At 50.6% G+C, this 19,589-nt stretch overlaps 1 protein-coding gene across 1 annotated transcript in view; it reads right to left on the bottom strand.

The window, feature by feature from the left end:
- Positions 1-496: 496 nt before the first annotated feature.
- Lmod1 (leiomodin 1) overlaps positions 497-19,589 on the bottom strand; it is a 44,349-nt gene continuing 25,256 nt past the window's right edge. Inside the window, exons 2-3 of the mRNA XM_005348400.2 lie at positions 2,700-4,199; positions 497-1,888 (exon numbers count right to left, since the gene is read on the bottom strand). Coding sequence (XP_005348457.1) covers positions 1,862-1,888; positions 2,700-4,199 — 1,527 coding nt within the window. The 3' untranslated portion in view covers positions 497-1,861. The remainder of the gene's footprint in view (positions 1,889-2,699; positions 4,200-19,589) is intronic.

Here is a 19,589-nt window from a genome sequence, read left to right as displayed (position 1 = left end):
GTAAAACACTATCACCGGTCCGTTTTTCAGCGGCAGAAAGGAGTGAAGACCTCAGTCCTGCCTCTTATTAGCCATGTGCACATGCTCCGCTGACTAATTCTATCTGCAAAACAGCGAGGCTATTGGTTTCCAGGGGCTTGGCTGAAAGATCAGCAGAAGACGCCCTTAAGCATCTAGCTAGTGCCCTGTACCCATCATGTGCAAGCTTGTGGGCTTGGCTCCAAATCACACCCTTGGAGAGGCGAGAGCCAGCTGGTTTCTCTCCTCCCCGGGAATACCCGTTACTTAAACAGTGGATGGGTTGGGGAGGAATGGGGTCGGAGTGGACGCTGGGATAGGAGTTGACTCTCTCATTTAAGCCAGCCCTAGAACAGCTGTTCTGCTTCTGTAGGGAGGTAGGATCCCACTCCTATTCCAAGCACCCTGCTCTCCACTACTGAGGCTAATCATAAATAAAATAAAATAAAGTAAAATAAAATAATGGAGGCAGCGAACCTGTCTGTGACCAAGAGCCAAGGTGGCAGTTTCATGGCGCCACAGCTCCCTCCAGGTAAGTAAGAATCAGAAAGAGACTTGTGGGGGCAGTGTTGGGGGTGGAACCTGAGGCCTCCGTGTTAGCCATAGGAACTAACACTGAGCTTCACCCCTAACTGGAACAGTGGTGGCTCTGCCTCCAGCTGGAGCACCCCGGCCTGAAGTCACCCTGGTGCAGGTGTTGTCCTCACTCAGTCACTCTGGTTCTCTGTGCTTTCCTCGGCCTATAACTGCTGTGAGTTGAGGAGCTGGCCCTGAGCCCACAGTATGAAGAGTCCCAGAAGGATCGTCCCTGAACGTGCCTAATATAGCCATCCCTGGGCCTGTGTGCCTCGCTGCCCTGTCACCCCTGAGAACAGTTCTGGGCATAGATATAAGGCAGAGAGACTGAGGAGCAGCCCTGGAACACCAGGTCAGGAGGTTGTCTCCTCGGGAGTTCAAGCACTCCCCCATACCGCCCTTTCTGCAGCATACAGCACAGGCTCCACGGTTGGTGTCCACAAAGACCTTGAACGGTTTGGCAGAGACCCTGAGCTTTTGGAGGCCTTCTAGGGAACCTGGAGTGGTCAGAACCATTAACACATGAAAAGAGGTGAGGCATGGCCGCTCGCAGCTAAAGGTTTGTATATATTATCAAAATCTTATGGAAAAACAGATATATAGCTATTTATACAGCAGCAGGTGATGTGAAGAAAACATCTGCTTTGGCATCAACCCTTCATGTCCATCCAGCTGCTGTCTCTCCACTTCCATTTGGAGCCTCCTCTCTGTCAGGCACCTCCAACCAGGCCTGCTGCCCAGGCACAGCAGATGAAGGGGTTGGTGGCCTCCTCAGCTCTCCTGCTCTGCCCTTGGACCCCCATGCCCTCTCCATCCGTCTACCATTGCCCCATAGAGAGCCACTGGCCCAGCAGCTTCCCCCAAGGGCTCCTCAGAGGCCTGAATCCTGGCCCTGGAGGCAGTGAGGCTGGGGTAGATGTGTGGTCCCTGGGAGACATCCTCTCTGCGTTGGAAGCCTTTGGCAGCATGCCTACTACATGGGATATGACGGTACCATCTTCTCTGTGACGTGCTCAAGAACTCCTCTTGTCCAGGAACTTCAGCTCCAGGTTTCAAAGCAATTTTTGGAGAGCCTCGGAGACAAGAAAAGGAAAGTGAGAAGAGATGAGGTGTCTTCCCTCGAGCGTGGCCCAGGTCTCGCGCTCTCCCACGGTGGACAGGGATAACTGCGACAGCTCAGCCAGGGTGGGGTGGCGGGGATCGGTGTAGCCCTGGTACTAGAGTCTGGGCAGTCATGGCATTGGCACCGGTGCCCAGATGCCTGGTCCTATTGGAGCAGTTTGGGCACCTCCACCTGTAAGGCAAAGCAGAGGCCGGTTAGCTCAGGGAGCCCAACAGGGTACCCTAGAGTTCAGCTCGCTTTCCTTCCTTGCAAAAGGATAACGACCCAAACACCTCAGTGTGTGTCTGTGGGGTGGGTGAGTGAGGTGTTGACAGCAAGGGTTACAGCTGGTTCTTCTTTATGGTTAGTCTTTAGTCACAACGATAATGGAGGTAATGGGACAGCCTAATTAGGGCATTCGGTCAGGATGTCCTGATTCGGGAGTCCAGTCAGGAAGACAAATGACCCTGGACTCTGTCACTCAAGTAGGACTTCCAAGGAGACAGGGATGTGAGAATCAAGAGATCCCGAGACATTCATGTGTCCAAGACACTGGTCATTTAAAGTAGACTCTCCCAAGGGGTGACCTTTAGGGCAGACTAGCCCATGGACTTGGGTTGATCCTGAGAGTAAACAAAGTAGACCAAAATTACTTTTGTTTGAAAAAAAAAAAATGGAGAAAAAAAAAAAGCTTGCAGGCCAGGCCTTTGGCAGCAGGTTTGATTACAGGTGGAGAGGCGGAAATGTGAAGTGGGAGCCAGAAGTGCTGTAAAGGAAGGGGCCTTGCCTCACAGAGAGGTGTAGGGACCTGAGGCCCTGTGGCTGGATGTGGGCTCCTCAGCTTGTGTTCCCTTATACCCTCCCTTCTCCTACAAGCCTAGGGCTGTCCTGGCCCACAGCCGTGCCCACCATCACTCGCCCAGAACTGTCTTGGCCCACAGCCGTGCCCACGGTCACTTGCCTAGGACTGTCCTGGCCCACAGCCGTGCCCACGGTCACTTACCTTCTTCAACTGCTTAAGGTTGCTGGAACGGATGGCAGCCAGGAGCTGGTCACGTGAGTTCTTCTCCTGGGCAGGGAGCACTTTGTCTCCCATCTTCCTCTGAGTAGCTGGTGACAGTGAGTTCTTGAGATTCTCCATGATAAGGGGTGGGGCCAGGGGAGGGGGAGGGGGAGGCGGGGCTGCCGGAGCACCTGCTTTCTTAGGTGAGTTCTTTGGAGCAGACTTTGGAGATGGCTGGGGTGATGGTTTGGGGGAGCCCTTGGCCAGAGCCCCAACCTTGGGCACCTCCAGCCGGTCTTTCTTCTCTCCGCTGGCTTCCTGGGCCTGCTTTTGCTCTTGCAGCCGTTTCTGTCGCTGCTTGTCCATGTTGCGGCTGAGCAGATTGGTGACGGTCATCCGGGGCCCAGCCAGCTCAAAATGGTAGCCCAGCTTGAGCAGGGTGGTGTTCTCCTTGAGCAGCTTGGCGATCTCCATCTCGGTCTTGCCTCCACAGATGTGCCTCTGGTTGTGAAAACGCAACTCTGTCAGCGTGTTGTTCTGGAGGAGGGCCCGGAAGATGGCCAGGATGCCTTTGCCAGTGATGTGGTTGGAGTCCAGGTTGAGGCTGGTGATGGTCTTATTGGCCTTAAGCATGATGGCAATGGCAAAGGCCACGTGGTCGTCGGCCCGAGTGTTGGCCAAGGCAAACACCTTGACCACGGTGTTGAACTCCAAGGCCTCGGTGAAGCGGACCAGGATTTCATTGGTGATGCAGTCAGAGTTGTTGACGTTCACCTCGGTCATCTCTGGGTCATTGTTCTTCACTCGCTCCAGAGGTTCATCAAATATGCTGGGAGCTGCTTCCTCCTCTGCTCTAGCTGGCCCTTCATAGGGCTTGCTGGGGCCACTGGGGGCCGGCTTCTCTGAGGCTTTGGTCTTGCTCTCTTCCTTGACGTCCTTATCAGGTCTGTTCTCTTCCTTCCTAGCCTTTTCCTCCTCCTTTCTCGAATCTCTGTCCCCACTTCCTTTTTGTGCACCCTCTTCCTCTGCTTTCTTGTCTGTGCTCTCACTTGGCTTTTTCGGCCTCTCGTCCTCCCTTTGGGAGACTGTGCTTCTGCTCTTTGCCATCTTCTCTTCCTCTTTCTTGCTGGGCTCCTCCTCTCTCTTCTTATCTTTCTCTCTGTTCAAGCCTGCGTTCCTGACACTCCCCGTCTTGTCCTCTTCCTTCTTCGGGGCTGCGGTCCTCTCCTCCTTGCCATCCTTCCCAGCCTCCTTCCTGTCCACCGCAGCCTTGACCCGGCCCTTGTCAATGCCCCTGATGGCCTTCTCCTCCTTGGGCTTCTCAGCCCCTTTGCCATCAGTCTCCTCTCGGTCCCTGGAGAAACTTTTCTTCAAAACACCCTTCTTGGGCTCTTTGCCCAGGTCTGAGTCCTGTCTGGGGCCTAGGGCCTTCCTGCTGGCATCATTGCCCTTTTCCTCTCCGTTCTTGGCATCTGTCTTCCTCCCCACTTGCTTGCTTTCCTAAGAATTCAGAAAAGAAAAATAAACATGTAGAGCTGGCTAAAGGGGAGGGGAGGGGAGGACTGGGGGACCAGCCAAGGAGACTTGTGGAAAGTGCCCTTGAGTCTCTGAAGGACACTGGAAAGACTGACAGCCTGCCTCTGCTGAGCTCTGTAGTGGCAGGACTGGGTTCAGGCCTCAGAAAACGAACAGACTCATCAGACTCATGGTCTCTGGTGAGCCATGTGTGAATGGACACCTGCAGCAAGAACACTGCTTCTCCAAGAGCATCCTTAGAAATCCACGCATGCTAACACTGTCTCATTTCCAGTGTTGAATGCTTATTGTTATAGACTTGCTCGTGTTTCTTTTGTTTTTTAAAACTTATTTGTTGTGCTGGAGAGATGACTTGGAGATTAAGAACACTGATTGCTTTTCCAGAAGACCCAGGTTCAGTTCCCAGCACCACACGGAGGCTAACAACCCTGTGTGACTTCAGATGCCCTCCTCTGGTCTGCTTGGGCACCAGGCATGTAAGTGGTACCCAGATACACATGCAGACAAAATGCCTGTACACATAAATTACAGTAAAATATTTTGTAAAAGATATATTTACTTTTTTTTTATGTGTGAGTGTTTGCTTGCATGTTTGTATGTACACCACATGCCTGCAGTTCTCTCAGAGGGCAGAAGAGGGCATTGGACCCCCTAGAACTGGAGTCAAAGATGACTGTGAGTATATATGTAGATGCTGGGAACTCAACCTGGGCCATTTGCAAGAACAGCAAGTGGACTTTTTTTTTTTTTGCGGGGGTGGTGGTGGTGATGTGGGATGTTGAGACAGGGTCTCACTATGTAGCTTTAGCTGGCCTGGAACTTGCCATGGAAACCACACTGGCCTTGGACTCACAGAGATCCACCTGCCTCTGCTTCCCAAGTGCTAGAGACAAAAGTGTGCACCACCAGGCCTGGCCAAGTGCTCTTAACTACTGAGCCATTTCTCCAGCCTCAGTTTTATTTTATAATATACATTAAGGAAACCAGCAAACTGGCTCAGCAGGCAAAGGTACTTGCCATGCAAGCCTGATAATCTTTTGATCCCCAGGTCTCATGGTAAAGAAAACCTGTTCCCAAAAGTTGTTCTCTTACCACGTGTGCGCATGCATGCGCGCGCACACACACACACACACACACACACACACATGACTCCTTGAGTGTGGGGCACCTCGTGCATTTATTCTGCATTCACGATGAGTGTTTCCTAGCCTTCACTCTAATTCAGCCCTGCTCCCTAGGGGAGTCAAGGGCTTTGAACACTGAATTATGTGTGTGTGTTTTGCTAAGGATCAAACATAGGCCTTTCGCATGCTAGGTAAGTGCTCTTATCACCAAGCTACATCCTCAGTCAAAGCCAATACATTTTCAAAAAAAAAAAAAAAAGTTGGAATGATCAACATAGCATCGCTACATTTTACTTTACCAACTAAGGATATTTCTAAATCTATTCTCTCTCCCATTGAATGAATATATATGCCTATACATACATATATACATAAATGTGTGTGTATATATATCCTTGAAATAAAAAGGAACTAATTAATTAGCTAGATGTAATAGCTGCACTTTTCCATCAAATGTTTGTCTTCTTTTTTTTTTTTAGATTTATTTATTTATTATGTACAGTGTTCTGCCTGCATGCGTACCTACACCCCAGAAGAGGGCACCAGATCTCATTATAGATGGTAGTGAGCCACCATGTGTGTCTTCTTTAACAGTTCATAGTTTCGCCGGGCGGTGGTGGTGCACACCTTTAATCCCAGCACTTGGGAGGCAGAGGCAGGCGGATCTCTGTGAGTTCGAGACCAGCCTGGTCTACAAGAGCTAGTTCCAGGACAGGCTCCAAAACCACAGAGAAACCCTGTCTCGAAAAACCAAAACCAACCAAACAAACAAACAAAACCCAGTTCATAGTTTTGTTGTCTTTATTGTTTAGTAAGAACTTTGAGGGGGACTGGAGAGATGGCTCAGCAGTTAAGAGCACTGACTGTTCTTCCAGAGGTCCTGAGTTCAATTCCCAGCAACCACATGGTGGCTCATAACCATCTGTAATGAGATCTGGTGCCCTCTTCTGGTCAGCTGGCATGCATAATTAATAAACCTTTTTTTTTTTTAAGAGCTTTTGAGAGGGCCAAGCATGGTGGCACATGCCTTGAATTTCAGTACTAGGGAGGCATAGGCAGGCAAATCTGAATTTGAGGCCAGCCTGGTCTACATAATGAGTTCCAGGCTAGCCAGGACTACATTATGAGACCCTGTCTTTTTTTTTAATATTTATTTATTTATTATGCATACAATATTATGTCTGTGTGTATGTCTGCAGGCCAGAACAGGGCACCAGACCTCAGATGGTTGTGAGCCACCATGTGGTTGCCAGGAATTGAACTCAGGACCTCTGGAAGAGCAGACACTGCTCTTAACCACTGAGCCATTTCTCCAGCCCCCCCCCCTTTTTTTTTAACTTTGTCAGGGACAAGTCCCTCTCTGTGGAGAACACTGGAGTCCACTGTGGGAAGCCTGCACGTGAGACTCCTCCACTGTGACTACAGGTTCTGTGATGTTGATGTACCCTGGAGAGGCGGCAGAGGCTTGAGTGTTCTAGGCAGAACAGGGCACTGACCACCTCCACAGAGCCCTCACTCTTCCTGTCAAGCAGTGGTTCTCAACCTTCCTAATACCGGGGCCCTTTAATCCAATCCCCCATGTTGATGTGGCCCCCAAACATAAAGTTAGTTTCATTGCTACTTTATAACTATAATTTTGTTGCTGTTATGAATCGTAATGTAATCATAATACCTGTGTTTTCTGATGGTCTTAGACGACCCCTGTGAAAGGGTCGTTTGACCCCAAAGCTCAAGACCCACTCTTCAGCCTTGCAACATTTCTACAGTGCTTGTTTCTCATTCCTGGCCAAGAGCGGAGGAAGTGGCCAGTTGCCTCTGATGAGACAGGCTGGCCAACAAGCACCTAGGGTGAGGAGTCCAGAGTACCTGAGCTGCTAAGGGATGTGTGTGAGGGCCTTTCCTGCAGTTGTTCTTTCTTATTTTTAATATGAAGAGACCGGGAAGGGCTCCTTTCTTTCAGGTGTGCCCAGCTGGGTACAGGAAGAAGAGAAGGCAGGGTTTGGAAGAACAGCACCCCTTGGTACCCTCTGGCCATGCAGCGCTTCATTACCCCACCCTTCCCAGAGGGGTAGAGAAGAGGGTGATCCTACAGAAAGAGTCCGTACCCACTTCACAAGCATCATAGGGACCAGCCCGGGGTTCCTTGGCTCCTCGACCACAATCACAACAGGCAGGCAAGGGCTTGAGGCCTGGAAGATAAGGCCTTGGACTGCACCCCTTTCAACCTTAAGCCCAGAGGGTACTACTGTACAGAGTGTCACTGGAGCTGTTGGTGGAACTGACTGAGGCAGAGAGGCCCTGTACTCTCTGGTTCCCAGGAAGCTGGGCTCGGTCTGTCAGTTCACCTGGGGCAGTTTTCCTTTTAGGGACCTTTGTAAAGCCCTCTTCAGATTAGCCTGGGACTCACATCTCCTATCTTACCAGGTGCACCATGCCTTCCTCTCATTGAGGGACAATGATGTAGAGCCCTGGGTGGAACCATGTCTTGAGCAAAGCTCTGGAGGTCTGGCCTGGGACAGAGCTGGCTACCTTCCTTCCTTCCTCTGCTCCCCAGATGTGCCCAGCCACCCCTCCAGAATGCCCAAACCGCTTGGCTCTCAGGTTTGGCTTGAAGGAGGCTGAGATCCGCAGAGATGACGACCAACCGCACTGGGCAGGCTTAGGCAAAACTGGGGTTCAGGCCCAACTGCCTCATCTGTAGCCATCCGGTCACTGCAATAGCATCTGGCCTTTCCCATTGGGGTCAAGGCTTCTGGCCCTGCCTGTGCCACACCACCCACAGAGCCTCACCCATCACCCCCACCTCCCACCCCTACAGTCCCAGGCTCCGACTCAGAACTCCCAACCAAAACTTTATCTCTACATTTTTAATCTTTTTTCTTCCCAGACCTCACACCCCGACCTCTCCCCTTTGACCTTATCCGGCACCAGCTGCCAGTCCTCCAGTTATACCTCCGAGCTGGGGTCTAGGTTGACTAGGATCTAACAAGAGGTGTGCCAACACTTTAAAAAGAACCAAATGTAAAACAGGCAGAGGATGGGGGTGGGAAACGTTGATTAATCACTGCTTTCCTCCAAATAGCCAGGAATGAATGGGGCTGTGGCGTGTTGGAGCAAGTGCAGCCCTAGCAGCTCAGACCTTGCCTTAAAAGGAGAAGGAGCACAGACTGCTCCCAGGCCTGGGATTTTGCAGAATCCAGCTCCCTGCACATCGCCAAGCCTCCTCCTCTATGCTTATCTGAGAGGGAGTCTGGGCTGCCTGCTTGCTTTTGTTTTTAGGACTGGTGCTGTGTATCCTGATGGACTCCACGGGTTATTTTTGCCGGCGTTGGCTATCTCTAGACCTTACCTGACCTTTCATCATTTAGAGCAAAAGGAGTTTAGGTTAAATGTAACCAAGACCTAGAGGACTAAGGTCCAGCAGCCTTCAGATGAGAGATCTAGGGAGGAGGATTGTTCCCTCAGGGAAAAGCTTAAAGGTTACAGGAAGCCCAGCGGGATGGGTCTGGAGTCCAGAGTCACGCGGAGACTATGCTATGGGAAGGATGACCGCGGGAACCTCCGGTGGCCTGTGACACATGACAGGACCTCTCCTGGGGTCAGAGGTGAGAGGCAACTACTCACCTGTTTCCTCCAGGCCTATGGTCATGTGATGGTGTCCTGTTTGCTAAAAGCCCTGGGGACTTCAGTGAACAAAACACAGCACTGTCCTATCACCAGACCAGACCCTCTTGATGCTACTTCCTGTGACAGAAAAGTCAACATTTTCAAGGGCCAGCAGAGAGGAAAAGAGAAGGGAGGGGAGGGGCAGGAGGGGAGGGGAGAGGGATCCTCAGAAGTGATACCATTGCCTCCAATTCATTTCCAGTGCCAACAGGAGCAAAGAGAAGAGGGGAGAGAAGGGGAGGGGAGGGGAGGGGAGGAGAGGAGAGGACTGGTTTGTCTATTTGAAAGTCCCATAGACAAAAGCTCACTGAAGGCAAGAGCCAAGGGCTCTGTATTAACTTAGGCTGAGCCTATCCCAGCCATCTCTTTCTTCACCTGATGTTGAGCAGGTGAAGACTCCCCCTGGAGTCTCCTGGACCCTGGGCAGCTATAAGGAGTGAGGAGCTAGTTTGAAGAGTTGCTTATAGGAAGGCTGGAAGGGAATGGTCTTTGCTTCTGACCCTCTCTGGAGGCAGGGACGCCTATAATGACCATCCTCCTCAGCTGTGATTCACTGTCTCTAGTCCAGGTGCATTCATTTCTTCCCCAAAGCACATCTGAGGTGACCCTGACTCAGAGTGTCAATGCCAGCCACTCTTACTGCATTCCTAGAATCTGAGGGGCCCCAGAAAGCTTTCCAACTGGAGGCAACCAGATTGCCCCAGAGGCAACTAGATTGCCCCAGCCCAAGCTCCAGACTGGGGCAGTGACTCTGGGTCCCCCATACTGTCTTCGTTGGACAGTCTTTCCAGGCCTCAGTAATGTTAATGTTGACCTTGGTGGTCTTGGAGTGCCATGCATGGTGTGGGCAGCCTCGGTGTGTGGGAATGTACAGCCTGGCAGGCCTCCTCTTGCCTTTGGCCCTGCTTCCTCCAGGACCAAGGCTAGATTTTCACCAGGAAAGCAAGAGAAGCAGGTGGTGATGTCTCCTGGTCCTGCTTCCAGAATACACCCCCCTCACCACCTAACCATCCCGGTCCTACACATTCTCTCAGAACCCAAGATCTCGATCCCTTGCTCTTCCTAGGAAGCTACCCTGCCCTACCCACCCTCAGATGCCCCCTAACCTCTCAGTAGGAGCCCCCAACACTGTCAGTGTTACCTGTTTGCAGAAGGGAGAGCAGAGGGACACGAGTCCCCTGGGAGAACAGCCCCTTTTCAGGCTGGCATGAAGGGCAGAACAGACAGCCCAGCCAGGGCTAGTGGGGATAGAGGGGGGTGAACCCCCTCCAGCTCCTGCCTCATTCTATCCGGAGTGACAATAAAGGTTCCAGATTCTCCTGCCATCTGGGGACTGTAGCATTCCGGGCACACAGCAGTGCCTTGGTGGTCTGTGGGTAATGGCCCTGCCTGCTCTGAGACAGCCCCTTACAAAGACCTGTCAAGGACTGTCCTTAGGAAGCCTCTGGCTCCCTTCAGCACTGTCAGAAAAACTTCAGATTGTTCTAGAGATGTGTGCAAACCCCCAGCTATGCCTCTACATAATTGTGTGCCCCCGAGGTTCCGCACCTAGCTGTGTGCAGAGAAACCAAGCTCCCCTGCCAAGAAGGGCTGTGTGACTGCTCTGGGAGCCCTAGGAAAAGTGCTCACTGGAGCCAGGCAGTGGTAGCACACACCTTTAACCCCAGCACTCTGGAGGCAAAGGCAGGCGGAGCTCTGTGAGTTCAAGCCCAGCCTGGTCTACAGAGTGAGTTCCAGGGCAGCCAGAGCTACATAGACCCTGTCTCAAATGAAGAAAAAAGGAAAGTGCTCACTGAAACCATGATGACATTGTGAGGTTCTGATCCTTGTCCTACTTGAGCCCCTTTGTCCCCTTTACTTAGTATTTAGAATTTACAGAGTAGGTAGAATTGGGCATCTATCCAATGGCCTAGGGAATTACAATTTGAATTCTTCCATGGAAAAAGAAATGACTACATCTCAGATGCCAGGAGTCTACCTGGAGGATAAGAAGCTGGTAGGAGATCAGGCTGCTTGGGGAAGCCTCTCCCATACCCATCGTACCCCAACCGTACAGCAAACCCTGTAAGAATTAGGGCCTCAAACAGAATTCCTCACATTAACCTGAAGGCTTTGCCATCATCTGATGTGGGACCACAGAGATGCCTCCTTACAGGCTTTCGCACAGTGTCTCAGCCCAGACTGATCCCAACCCACAGTGAGGCTAAGGATGACCTTGAACTTCTGATCCCCTGCCTCCACCTCCTGAGTGCTGGGACTGCTGGGGTGCTTTGCCACATCTGGTTCATGGTGTGTCGTGAGTCAAATCCAGGATCTGGTGCATACCAGGCAAGCACTCTACCAACTGAACTACACCCCCAGCCTGCCCGAACTTTCTGAGCTCTAAGCCCTGACCAAGGCAGGAAGGGGGACGAGATACCCAACAAGGGCCTTGCCGAGCCTAAAATCTCCTTGACTCCTTGTTGGTGATGACAGCCCAGTGGATCACCCTCAGAGAGACCTGGAGGCTGTCAGAAATGGAGGGGTCAGACAGACCTCCCTCACATGAACCACACCAGAGATTGGCTGATGCCTTTGCCAGCCCCGTTCCCACCCTCAGCACCTGGATGGGAGACACAAACAAACACTGGAAGGGTTGGCTCCCTCATTCCTAAGGCATCTGGCCATTGAACACAGCTTCTCAAATGCTCAGGGCTTCGGAAGGGTCATGTTGGACCCAGGGAAGCCTGCCTACTTTGAGTTGAGAGGCCGGTGTGGTATGGGTGGTAAGGAGACTGTATTCTCCATCTTTTTTAAGGTTCTGGGAATGGAACCCAGGGACCTACATATAGTAGGTAAAAACTTTATCTCTGAGTTTTTATCACCAGTCCAGATCAAACTTCCACCTGCCCGGGGCAGTCACAGCTGAGAAAAGCTGTGACCCTTCTGGAATCCCAGGGTACTGCTGTGGTCAGCCCACTTGAGCAACAGTTCCCTCCGCTCTGTGGATGGAGGTAAATGAGACACAAATCTCTGTAGAGTTGCGATGTTGCACGGTTGTGGCCCTCAGAGGCTCTGGGAGGGATGCTATACTCGGTGGTTTTGTGTCAACTTGACACAAGCTAGAGTTATCAGAGAGGAAGGAGCCTCAGTTGAGGAAATGTCTCCAGGAGATCTGACTGTAGGGCAATTTCTCATTTAGTTATCAATGGGGGAGAGCCCAGCCCACAGTGGGTGGTGCCATCCTGGGCTGTTGGTCCTGGATTCTATAAGAAAGTGGGTTGAGCAAGACGTGGGAAGCAAGCCAGGAAGTAACACCCATCCATGGCCTCTGCATCAGCTCTTGCCTCTAGGACCCTGTCCTGTTTAAGTTACTGTCCTGACTCCTTCAGTGATGAACAGCAATGCTGAAGTGTAAGTCAAATAAACCCTTTCCTCCCCAGCTTGTTCTTTGGTCATGGTGTTTTCATCACAGCAATGGAAACTAAGACAGACACCCGCCCCTCTTCTGGGTTTCATATTGAGATGAGAGGAGGAGCCATGCAAGAGGAAAGGGGGAGGGAGCAGGCCTCATCAGAGAGGGAAACCAAGGTTGGAGGTCCACGTGTTTCAAATTCCCCGCCATTGGGAATGAAACCACAGTCCAAGGACCGCACGCAGGCTGCCTTAGTCTGTCACGTTACTGTGCTCGTTTCCCACTGTTTCTCCAGAAGACCTTGTACTCAAAAGTCCTATACTTAATGTTAGTGCTAAAACCGAGATGAGTGGAAATGAGGAAACCAGACTTGCAAGAGGAGACCCAAAGGAAATGTGGGTGGGTCAGCCAGCAAGCTGAAGACGAGGCTGGTGGGACAGCACGGTCCTGACCAAAGGAAGCCTGAGGAAGTCCCCCAAGGTGGTGACCCACGTGGGCAGAGATCTAGAAGGGATGAACACAATGGCGAGGCTCCACGCTGGCAGGGATGCGGGGCTGACTCCTGAAGGAGAAGCGGTAAGTGAATCCAGGGCACATCCCACTGTGGGCCTCACCCTTTTGCTCCTTCCCAGCCCTTCCTACAACTTTGTCTCTCGGCACAGGCACTTCCCAGCCAGCCTTCACTGGGTCTCAGTCTCTTCATTACCCAGAGTCAGTACAAGCCTAGACAAAGTCACCCGTGCCCAGGGCTTCCCCTGGACCGCTGCCCCACAGATCTCTTTCCTCTCTCCCTTGTCTTAGCTCCTTCCACAGTCTCTCTGTCTCCCCAGTGGATCAGGGCCAGCAAGTATCATTAGTCCCTGGCTGCCTAGCACACTGCATCTATTCCAGCACAGATGAGATGCCTCGTGCTGGTTCAGCAAATGAATTGTTGAGAGGATGATGTCCACTAATTGAGAGGATGATGTCCACTAATTGTTGAGAGGATGATGGCCACTAATTGTTGAGAGGATGATGGCCACTAATTGAAGCCAAATATTAGTGTGGGATGATGACAGCCAAGAGAGTTTGTGGACCAGACAGCAGCACACAGAGAAATCCTGTTTGGGAAAACAGCAAGCAAACAGCAACAAAAACTGAAGCCAGCAAGACGGCTCTGCAGATAAAGGTACCCGCTATCAACCCTGGTGACCTGAGTGAGATTGATTTTCATGAGCCACATGGTAGAAAGAGCCAACTCCTACAGGTTGTCCTTGGGTCTCCATATGTGTGCCATGTGTAGCACATATGTCCTGTTCACACAGACAACACGAATAAAATGTCGTAAAAGAATTTTTAAAGGTGTGGGAGCTGGAGAGATGGCCAAGGAATTAAATGATTGCTTTTGCAAAAGAACAGGGTTCAGTTCCCAGCACCCACACAGAGGCTCACAACCATCCGTAACCTTAGTTCCAGGGGATCTGACACCCTCTTCTGGCCTCCTTGGACACCAGGCATGCACACGGTGCAGACATCCATGCAGCTACTCACACTTACACATAAAATAAAATAAGTAAAATCTTCAGCATGAATTTTTCCACTTGAAGGGTGGAGAAAAAGAGAACACAGAGTTGGGTGGGAAGGAAAGGGTGTCAACAGGAAATAGGGAAGTCTTGAATATGGTCAAACTCACTGAATGACATTTTTAAAGAACTAATACGAATAAACAAACAAACTGAAATAAATATTTTTTAAGCCGGGCGGTGGTGGCGCACGCCTTTAATCCCAGCACTCGGGAGGCAGAGGCAGGCGGATCTCTGTGAGTTCGAGGCCAGCCTGGTCTACAAGAGCTAGTGCCAGGACAGGAACCAAAAACTACGGAGAAACCCTGTCTAGAAAAATCAAAAAAAAAAATATTTTTTAAAAAACCCAGAACCAGCCGGGCGGTAGTGGTGCACGCCTTTAATCCCAGCACTTGAGAGGCAGAGGCAGGCGGATCTCTGTGAGTTCGAGACCAGCCTGGTCTATAAGAGCTAGTTCCAGGACAGGCTCCAAAACCACAGAGAAACCCTGTCTCGAAAAACCAAAAACAAACAAACAAACAAACAAAAAAACCCAGAACCTGAATTCAAGTCAATGAATATCAAAAGCTATGGCCTCTGTGCCTAGAGAGGCTGCAGATCTGAGGAACTTGCTCATTAGCCCTCTCAGCTCGTCCAGAGCCTTGAGATGTAGCCCCAGCTAACCTCACATTCAAAATCCTCCTTCTTTAGCCTTCCAAATACTGGGAACACAGTGTGCATCGCCAGTTCTGGCTCAGAGCCACAATCCCCATGCCTCACTCCGGTACCCGTTCAGCCTGGTAGAGGTGACCTGCTTGTAGGGCAGATATGTGCCCAGGGCAATCTGAGCCAGGGGTAAGACTGGAGGACATATGGCATAGGAGCCAGGGGAGAATGGATGCATGCAACCCCACTCCACCTTAGAGAGCTATTCACAGTCTCTCCAGAGAATCCCAGGCCCGAGAGAGGTTCACTGAGGACCCAGGGGATAAGAGACCATTCTGTTCCCTCTGCTGGACTCCTAGATCTCAGTTCAGATCAGGCTAGCCCAATGTCAGATGGGAGTATAGAACACATCATGTGTTAGACTTTCTGGACTCCACAGGGAGAAACCATCTAGCATCGTGGCTTCCCTTTCTCCATCTCCTGCAACCTTGAAGACATCTCAGGCAGAGGAAAGAGGTGGAAGCCAAGAGGCACATGGGCCAGCCAGGCCAGTCCCCGGAGAATGCCCACCACTGATGTTCCTCAAAGGAATGCAATAAACAAAGAAGCCTGTCCCACTGGGGCAGAAGTGGGAGACAGGGAGGAGGGACGGCCATTTTATTCTCCATTTTCCCCATTTTGTCCCAAAGGACCGAGCAGCTGGAAGGAGACCAAGTTTGCTTTCCAAACTGGAGGCTTGTCAGCTTCAGGCTAAAACTCTCGGTCCCAGCTCTGTCCCCCGTTAGCTGCTTTCTTTGGGCCACTACTCTATAAATGTCATCTTTCCAAAGAAGGCTTCTTTTTCTCAATCCTAAATTCTCACGCAGTGTATCACCAACACGCTGGTTGCTGAGGAGGATACACAGACTAGAATGACATTAGAAGCCAGGCACACAGCTGTAATTCCAGCACTGGGGGAATGGGGGCGTGGGCGGCGGGAAATCCATGTAAATTCAAGGCCAGCTTGGTCTACACAGCAAGTTCCGAGTCAGCCAGGGTTACAAAGTAAGACCCTGTCTGTAAGAACCAAATGAAAAGAAGGACATTTAAGTTCTGCTAAATGGAGGATACCACCTAGGAAATGGGGACATCTTATAAGTGTCCCTTTCATGACAGAATAATATTCTGTTGGATGTATATGGCCCATCCTGATGTCCACTTCACCCAGTAAGGTTCCAGTGAGGCACCCACATGTCACTTCTGGTCCAGGTTCCGTATGGGGTCTCTTGCAGCTCCCCAGAGGGGCAGGAATCCTCTCTCCTCTGCAGAGAATCTCCCCTACTTTCTAGAAAGGATCTAGAAGCCAGTGGTAGGATTTTCTTTTTGTTTTTCAAGACAGGGTTTCTCTGTGTAGTCCCGGCTGTCCTAGAACTCAGTGATCCACCTGCCTCTGTCTCCAGAGGGCTGGGGTTAAAGACCTGCACCATCACCACCTGGCTAGGATTTTCTAATGTCCTGGGCCACACCTACAAACTTCCCTTTTGCCCCCCTCCTTTCTCTCCTGAGGCCCAGGCTAAGATCCCCACCACTCCTTAACCCTGGATTCTTTCTTTCCTGGCCCCCCCTTTCTACATGCTCACATTTCCCCTGCAAACCAGATTCCTATTTCCAACCCATTACTATCCAAGATCCACCCCCACCTCTTGCTTCTCCCCAAAGCCCCACATTTTCACCTCAGACTGTTCCTCGACCAACACACCCTGCCTCACACTCAGCACACCCCAGAGGTTCGTTCCATCCAGATTGCTTCTTCCTCCTTGCTGTCAAAGCAGGTTTCCATCTTGTACATTTTTTTTATTTGACTACTATTATCGGTGTGCACACATATGAACGATGTGTGTGGGCGCATGTGCCAAGGCACACATGTAGAGGTCGGATACAACTCTCAGGGGAGAGGTTTCCCCTCCCTCCTTTGCACGGGCTCTGAGATGGAATCCAGTTGCCAGAGTCACATGGTGAGCACCTCTGCCTACTGGCTCATCCAACATTTTTGTCTTTTATTTCTTGTCTTGCTTAATTGCTTAGGGAGCATTTGGCCAGGGACCAGACCCTCACTGTAGCATGCATCCTTCCCTTGGTCTCCACCCACGCTTCTCTTCTGCTCTAGAAGGTCATTTTCAGCCTCTCTCAAGGTGCCTCTTCCTCCATGGGACGACTGTCATCAGTGTTCCATCATCATCTGACCTCATTCCAGAGCCATGTGTTCCCCCACCCCATCCCTTAACACTTCTCTTGCTCCCGGCCATACCTCCTCTCAAAGGGTTAGGGTGACAGCCTTATCCCCGGCTTTAACAACTTCCTTCAGGGCACTGCAGCCACTAGGCCTTTCTGGGTACACACCTCTCAGGTCACCTCTTTGCCTAAACGTGTTGGTAGTTCCCCAGAACCCTCAGGATCAGCTGTAGATGCCCAGGCCTCTCCTCACCCAGCTGCTGGCCAGGGCCCTCTCTCAGGGCTTGCCTGCCCTTACTCCTTGTATCTACAGTTCCCCAGCTCTGCTCTGCCCTTGCTTGGAGACCGTAGGCCTCTCCACCATGGCAGGGCTATTCCCACCCTTTTCCTCCTGGAGGGTTCTGGCTGGCAAGGAGGGGATTTGGACCTGCCGTTCAGGGAGGTACTTTGGAATATGATACAAAGGGACAATTTCACTGTCTCTTTTCCAACAGATGTTTAATAGTGGAAGCACTTTTATGATCTGGGACAGACAACAAAGAGTTGGGTTATTTGCTAAAACAAAAAATTATCATTGAATAACTTAATTCATAGAAAAAAATAAGGTTCCAGGGTTGGAGAGATGACTTAGCAGTTAAGAGTTCAGTTTCCAATTCTCACATCAGGCAGCCAGTTCATAACTGTCTGTATCACCAGGTCCAGGGTATTTACATTTAAAGGCACCTGAACTCATGTGTACACACACACACTCACACACATTATTAAAGATATTAAAACTGGCAGTGGTGACACACACCTTTAATCCCAGAATTTAGGAGGCAGAGGCAGGCAGATCTCTGTGAGTTCAAGGCCAGCCTGGTCTACAGAGCAAGTTCCAGAACAGGCTCCAAAGCTGTTCAGAGAAACCCTGTCTCGAAAAACAATAAATAAATAAGTAATAAAAATAATAAATAGTTAGGTGGTGATGGTCCCGGCAGTGGCAGCAGCATTTGGAAGGCAGTAGAAGGCAGATCTCTGATTTCAAGGCCAGCCTGGTCTACAGAGTGAGTTCCAGGACATCCAAGATTACACTGAGAAACCCTGTCTTGAAAAATCCAAAAATAAAAAGTAAGCATAAATCTGAAAACTAAAGCCTGTAGGTTTGATAGCACAGCTTAGTACTTAAGAGGCAGGAGAATCACAAGTCTGAGGCTAGCCTGGACTACACAGAACGACCCTGTCTCAAGAAACAAGAATTGGAGTTGGTGAAAACATAAAGTCAGCTTGCTTTTACCTCCTAGATAACCTCCTGGCATATAGTGTTCTGGGATCTTGGGGGCGGGGGAGTTGGTCTTCATTAGTCATATGGTCAAGATCATGCATTTCTGCCTGTTCTGCCTTTGTGAGTGATGGGAGCAGACATAGCCTAGGAGAGACCAGGAGTGAGGTGCAAGTTTGGGTGGCAGGGCTCTTTTTTTTTTTTTTTTTTTTTTTTTTTTTTTTTTTTTTTTTTTTTGGTTTTTCCAGACAGGGTTTCTCAGTAGCTTTGGAGCCTGGCCTGGAACTAGCTCTTGTAGACCAAGCTGGCCTCAAACTCACAGATATCTGCCTGCCTCTGCCTCCCAAGGGCTGGGATTAAAGGTGTGCCCCATCACTGCCCAGCAGCAGGACTCCTAAAACATGGGATCTGTTGGCACATTGGGCCAAGGGGGCTTGGGACCCTTGACTGCTCGAGTCTTGAAGAGCCAGGATTTCTCGTCAGGGAGTATTGAGTAGGGGAGGCGACCTGGCTTGGAGGAGCAATTCTGCCAAAAAACACCAGTAGAGAAGGCACGTGGGGGAGACTGCTCTCCTGGGCCTTCGTCCTTCCACAGAGCTTCTGCGTTCTAAGGCTAGTGAAAAGTTTCAAGGTGAGGTGTTGCCTATGGCTGGGCTGGCAACCTCTCAAGCCAGCCATTCTGGTTTCCATTTGGGATCCAGGAGAGGGCTGCATCCTGGGCCTGAAGTCTGTATGGCAAACTTATTTCTGTGCCCTTGGAGGACAGCTCCACTGTTTGGCTAGCTGGCCTGTGACTCACACTGAGAAGCTTGTAGCAAGCCCCATTTTTGGAGAAACCAGGAAATCTCTTTGGAGAGACAAACAAACCACTTTAGCACCCTGCTCTCAGAAAGGCCTGCCTGCTACTTTCTGCCTCTCCATTTTGCTCCAGCTAAGATGAAAAGCGGAGCAAGCTTGGAAAACATTGTAAAGATTTACTTAAAAGTAAGCTATTTGTCCCAGAGTGCTGGGTCCCTCTTGAGTCCTGGGGGGGGTGGCAGGAGGAACATGCTGTACTCTTGCTGCCTGGAGCTGTGAGCAGAGAGCCCTGGCTTGCACCCAGCTGCCCCTCCTGCCTTTTCTAAACAAAGAAGCTACAATGGCCTAATTGGGACCAGCTCCACAGTCGGTCAATCTCTGCAGCATGGCAGGCACGGGCTCAGAAGGGACTGGACTTGCTCTAACATAATTACTTTTACTATCTTGGAAGTCTTTTTGGTTGTTGTATTTTTCGAGACAGGGTTTCTTTGGGTAACCCTAGCTGTCCTGGAACTCACTCTGTAGACCAGGCTGGCCTCAAACTCAGAGGTCTGCCTTCCTCTGCTTCCAAAGTGCTGGAACTAAAGGCGTGTCCCACCATTGCCCAGTTCACTGTCTTAGAGGTCTTAATTCTTTTCTTAATGATTTTCTGGGTTTTTTTTTTTTTTTTTTTTGGTTTTTCGAGACAGGGTTTCT

The sequence above is a fragment of the Microtus ochrogaster genome, chromosome 6 (assembly GCF_000317375.1).
Source record: "Microtus ochrogaster isolate Prairie Vole_2 chromosome 6, MicOch1.0, whole genome shotgun sequence".
In the NCBI taxonomy this organism is placed as follows: domain Eukaryota; kingdom Metazoa; phylum Chordata; class Mammalia; order Rodentia; family Cricetidae; genus Microtus; species Microtus ochrogaster.
This window is presented reverse-complemented; position numbering and strand designations above follow the sequence as displayed.